The 5,522-nt window shown below is 37.4% G+C and overlaps 1 protein-coding gene across 1 annotated transcript; it reads right to left on the bottom strand.

Moving 5' to 3' along the window:
* Positions 1-634: 634 nt before the first annotated feature.
* On the bottom strand, positions 635-4,468 carry LOC139716154 (GEL complex subunit OPTI-like). The gene is made up of 4 exons (XM_071627713.1): positions 4,344-4,468; positions 2,987-3,090; positions 1,941-2,070; positions 635-676 (listed from the first exon to the last, which is right to left on the bottom strand). Exons 1-4 carry the CDS (start codon positions 4,458-4,460, stop codon positions 635-637), a joined length of 393 nt encoding a protein of 130 aa, XP_071483814.1. The 5' UTR covers positions 4,461-4,468.
* Between the last annotated feature and the right edge of the window lie 1,054 nt (positions 4,469-5,522).

Raw genomic sequence — 5,522 nt, forward strand, 5'->3', positions numbered from 1 at the left:
CCAAGTCAGCTGTTCAATGGCACCAACAGAAAAAAAAAAATTGTCTATCTGAAAGAGTTCAAGTGGTCACAACTATATGCATTCTTCATCTGGTTGGACTCACATTTTTATGGATATGTAAAGTTTACTTAAATTTACTGATTAGTCTTCTTTTCAAATTTCCCCACAAGACACTGTCTGTTGGTATAACTATGCAACGAATTATATTCACTCATTCTAGAGGCCTATTTCTTAATAATTAGTCTATTTCTTCTATCTATTTTTCTTCAGTTTGCATGATAAGTGTAGCCCTGACGAGGGCAGTAATCCGATGTGCTAAAGGGGTTGCTCCTGTTTTCACTTATAAAGTACTCAAGTAACCAAATTATGACAAGAATGCCATGACATATTCAACACGGAGAATAAGGAATCTGCTTTCTGAATGCTCTGTAATGCAGGTTGTGTCATCCCAGGTTGAACTGGAAAGGCCAGTTGATATCCATTGGAAACTGAAGAGGTAATGTAACTAGCATTCATAACAGTCTGTGCTGTGGATGAGGCATTGTGCCAAATGCCAAGATCGAAGTGAGGACGGTAAAAATGCCCTTGATGCTCGATGACAAGCCATTCTTCCTGTCTCCACTTTTTAAAGATGTCAATCAAAGAACACTGCTGAATATACAATGATCCAAACAACCTATACGAAACAAGAAAAAATAACAAGGAAAGAAGAAATACTGGTAAATGGACACTGCACAGCTTGTACACAATTCATTGATACTGTGAATTTCTTCAAGGAAACTTACTAAACTTAAGCCTTTAAACTTATATTGCCATTAAAAAAATGGGCAGTAAGAGCAGAAACACAGATATTACCATGTCCAATGAAAAACTGTTTGCACATGTATGCAAAACAACAGAAAAAACATAAATGACAAATCATTCTTTAAGTAGAAGAAAAGACAAATTTAAAAAAAAAGCTATGAGAACATGAAAAAAAAAATGACTGATAGCACAGGAACTTGAAAAGATATTTATGGATACTGATAAAGTTGCAGTAGTACTAAAGCGATGATATTGATATTGATACCTAAATTTTGATCAAAGAAATAATTATACATAATGATAATAGTTACAATAATAACAACTGTGGAAATATTCAATAGCGACTTGATCTAAGAATACTACTTGCACAGTGAACGCACAGTGAATGCAGTAAAGATCCAACACAAATCGTACTACACTTGTATTACTGGTATTCTACTAGCTGTTCATTTTGGGTATTCCAAGTAAGACAACAATAACAATAAAGAATAATCATTGAAATTTCAAGATGCATAGATGTAATAGTTTCCACATACAATGTACTTGCAGCACAGGGTCTGAGATATTTGCTTGTGTTCTGCAGAATAACATTTTTGGTATACAGTTGAACCTCTCTTATCCGGCCTCCCTTTATCCTGATCTCTCTATTATACGGACACAATTTCGCCGTGATTTTTTAAAATAATAATTACAGGAGGAAAGGAGGATTCCCAACTCCTTGAGAACTCCTACACAAACACACATGAATTACATATTACTTTCAACATGATTACCATACATTACATCAAATTTCCTTCCAAATTGCTTACCTTCAGACATTTTAACATCCCCGACATCCCCAAATGTAACAATGAAAGGGTTGCAGTATACACATTAATAAATGTGGTCCTACAATGGGCTACATCATTACATGTGTATGTATAATCAATGTACATGTATAAAGCATTGAGTCTCCCGTATCGGGCCAAATCCCTTATCCGGATGAGCCCCGGTCCCGACTTGTCCGGATACGAGAGGTTCAACTGTATGTCTATTGCCACGTGCTTGCACTTTGCCGACACATGTGACTAACAACAAAAAGAATTTATAATCCAGAGAGATCTTTGTAAACATGTTAAAATGCAGAAATTCAGTACCAGAAATAATGCAAATGATGACATAAAGCCTTCTTTTGTCAGCTCCCAAGGTCCTCCAAATTCATCCTCATCGACTTGTTGGATTGAGGTGAAGTAAATGTACAAAATGCCAGCATTTAGTGCACAGAATCTGAAAAATGAGAACAAAATAGAAGAGAATTTCAAGCAGCACTAAATGAAATAAAAAATCAAATATACATCAATAGACTGGATTTAAACCATATGAGGGCAAAGTAAAGATGTACTTTAGGTCTCTGTTAGAACAAATATACTTAAATATCACATGAATTCTCATTTCTACACTAACAGTGTTGGAGCCATCTATTTACTATTATACACTGCGTATATTACCTTTGGAAAATCAATGATACACTTGGGTAAGATTGACATACACACATGTACATTTTTTTTTTCTTCAAATATATACATATGCATATACGCAAATCAAGGATGGGAATGGAAATGGATAGATGGAGGTGATTCATGTGAATCATGTGCAAGATATTCAAATAAATTTTATGCAAGCAAATAATGACATTACAAGTAACCATCAGCAGCATTGGTTTCTTACTCAAAGAAAAGAAACATCATGCACTGCCTTGCTCTGGTGTAACAGACACAAAACAGTAACACAGTAACCATTGATATCTTGTCTTTCAAATACTATTATGATGCTTATTTACTGGGGAGAGACATGTAAGGTAACTTCTTTCATTACACCTTTGAAAGAGCAATTACTTATCAAATATATAAAATACATTTTTATTTACATAAATGTCAGTTGTTTTTCTTGAAACAATCAGTATCTTTAAAGCTTGATGTTACATACATTTGTAAAGTTCATTTTCATTTTCACCAACATTTATCGATCGACTATATCAAAATGAACTAATGAAAAAAGGAACAAAAAAGTATGGAATTTTCAAAAAAAATCATTGTTTTTGGTAACAAACTCACAGCAAAGCAAGTCAGTCAACCACCATTCTTATCTGATTAAGCTTGAAGAATAAAATTGCCATACAATGGTATATATTTACAGTACTCACAGAGCAATACCAAGAAACCCACGAAGAGGTACAAGTCCCCAGATCAGTCCAAATACAATGGCAATTACTTGCCGCATCCAGTAGATGACATCTAGGAATTCATCCTACATAAAAAAGGAGAAAGGCATGACACAAGTGGTACAATTTGACAAAGTCTTTTCAACTCATTATTATTAAAGTCACAGACTGTAACAGATTATTTCATTTGAAATTCCAGATGTTGATATTTGTGACTGTAGAAAAAATGAAAACCTGGCATCAAAGTAAAATGATTGTACAATGTACTGGGTTCAAAAATGTGTAAAGTTTTGTGACAAAGTGGAGTCAAAATGACATTTCTTGAAACATTTCATCTGAACTGCAGACACCATATGCCTACTCTTGGCAGAATATTGTTGCTTACTGCTGTTGTCTCTACGATGAGCCTAATCAATTTCTTGTAGTAATTGTTGCACTACTGTGTAGTACAATTGCATATGGTTGGACCTACTACTCACTGACCGCCTTTTGATGAGATATATGTTGTATCTTAGAAAATATTCTTCAGTTTCACCTTAATTTCATTCCACTATAGAGCAGAAAATGCCGCAGATTCACATCATGGGCTCAGATTGTTGACTTGTATCTTACACGCAGAAGTCTTGGCGACAAATGGAAGTGACATTTTTTACTGTGCGCCAGTGCTAGTTCATCACTTTAACCCACCACCTGTTCTCCATTGATAAACATGTGTAGGTTTTAGACTAGTGAATGGCAAAGACATGTTAACATCAATGTGTTAAAGGTCCTGTTTACCTTTGGGAGCAGCGATTTACAAAATGTTCAAGATATCACATTTGATGCACATTTGTTTTTAGGGGTCTATGTGGAGACATTTATTTTATTTATCCGTGTTCTTCTTACTTGAAACGCACTATTTTTGTGTGGGTAAGTGTCAGCAATTTCACCGGGTTACACCCTACACGCTGCGATGCTCTTTGTGATGACTGGACGAATGATATGAACCGGGATCTACAGTTTTATACATGCATGACCGAGTTGTGACTCTCGTAGTCTCAGTCTCTTCTCAGTCTCTCTCACACACACAGTCACAGGACCTCCATATTGGGTGATTGGCCCTCCATTTTATGTCCTATCCGAGGGACAGAGTGATTTTGCCTCTTGCAAGAGAGGACGGTATGATTATCGGTACACACAACACATATAGACTCAGTGTTCTATCGCATGTAGATGGTCTGGTAGTGATAACATGAATACTACGAGTAGGACCCTACTGAATACTGAATCTTGTAGCAAGTTGTGCACACTTGCTATGTAACGAGTGGGACTACAGAAAGCTTGTATATCAAATATTCACCTTTTCGGGCCACTGTGATTTAACGGTGAAAGCTCTCTGCCACACAGAAGGTAATCCAAGTGATGCGCTAGCACTCGCCTGTGAATTTTCTGCATTTGTTCTTCTTCTCGTAGCCATTTTGTCTTGATATAATCACACGTGTATGTACGTGTGTCGACGTTCTCTTTCTTTCGCGAGAAGTTAGAAAAGTAACGTAGAAGCCTACGAGTAAATACAGGCGTACTGTACGTACACGCGCGCGTTCGCTCGTTATGTGCATGCTATGGTGCCTGTAAAGTGAAATATGTTTTGGAGATTTTCGACAACGAACCTGTCGAATCTGCAGCTGCCTGCGCATGCACTGTGCGTCCTGACAGGCCATGAGCATTTGTCAACATTGCACATACAGGGTCATACAAGCACTCGTACAAACTTTAACTTTACCCTTCGAACACACTTTCTACATTCGGATACAACAGAAGGTGTATCTGGTTGCGTCTTATCATTTGCAGGTGTCCAATTAACTGCGAAACGCTATGTTTCGTTTTCAGTTGAAGCAACTGGTGTCAACTCCGTGGACGAGAGGAAGGGGATTGATCAGCGCAGCACTGAACCACCGATTACATGTCAAGCAAAAACAGTCGGTGCTCATAATTCAACAAGGGTCGAAAGTAAGATTCAAGCAAATAATAGATCTAGTAACACTTTAGATGTTGTTACTAGGCCTTGCCCGTTATCTAGCTGGGCAAGCGTTCCTTCTTGAGTTTTGACAATAAAATTTACCCTCTGGCTCTGCAGGGGCCGCGGACCGTTTTTCAATTTCAGTGTGTGTGTAGGGGGGGGGGGGGGGGAGGGATGGGGGAGCTTTTGCGTTTGTAGAATCTAAATAAAGCAATCTGAAGCACACTTTTTGTGGAAAATTCAGAGATTGTCATTTCCCAAAGTGTATTTAAAGTTTATAGAGGGGACCAATCAAAATATGGAAGGGTGTCAAGATACCCCTCCCATATTCGAGGGAGCTTTTTTTTTTTCCATTTTTAGAACTGAAATTCAACAATATGGCGCACATTTCTGTTGGAAATATCTGGAAATTTGTCAATTAGAGAAGTGCATGTCTGTGGAAGGAGACATATACTAGCAGGATGATGTGGGAAGGGATAATTTAAGCCCTATTCTCCCTCCTACATGAGGGAGATTCTG

The sequence above is a fragment of the Diadema antillarum genome, unplaced genomic scaffold (assembly GCF_040938485.1).
Source record: "Diadema antillarum isolate AM-2024a unplaced genomic scaffold, OU_Dant_1.0 scf00000062, whole genome shotgun sequence".
In the NCBI taxonomy this organism is placed as follows: domain Eukaryota; kingdom Metazoa; phylum Echinodermata; class Echinoidea; order Diadematoida; family Diadematidae; genus Diadema; species Diadema antillarum.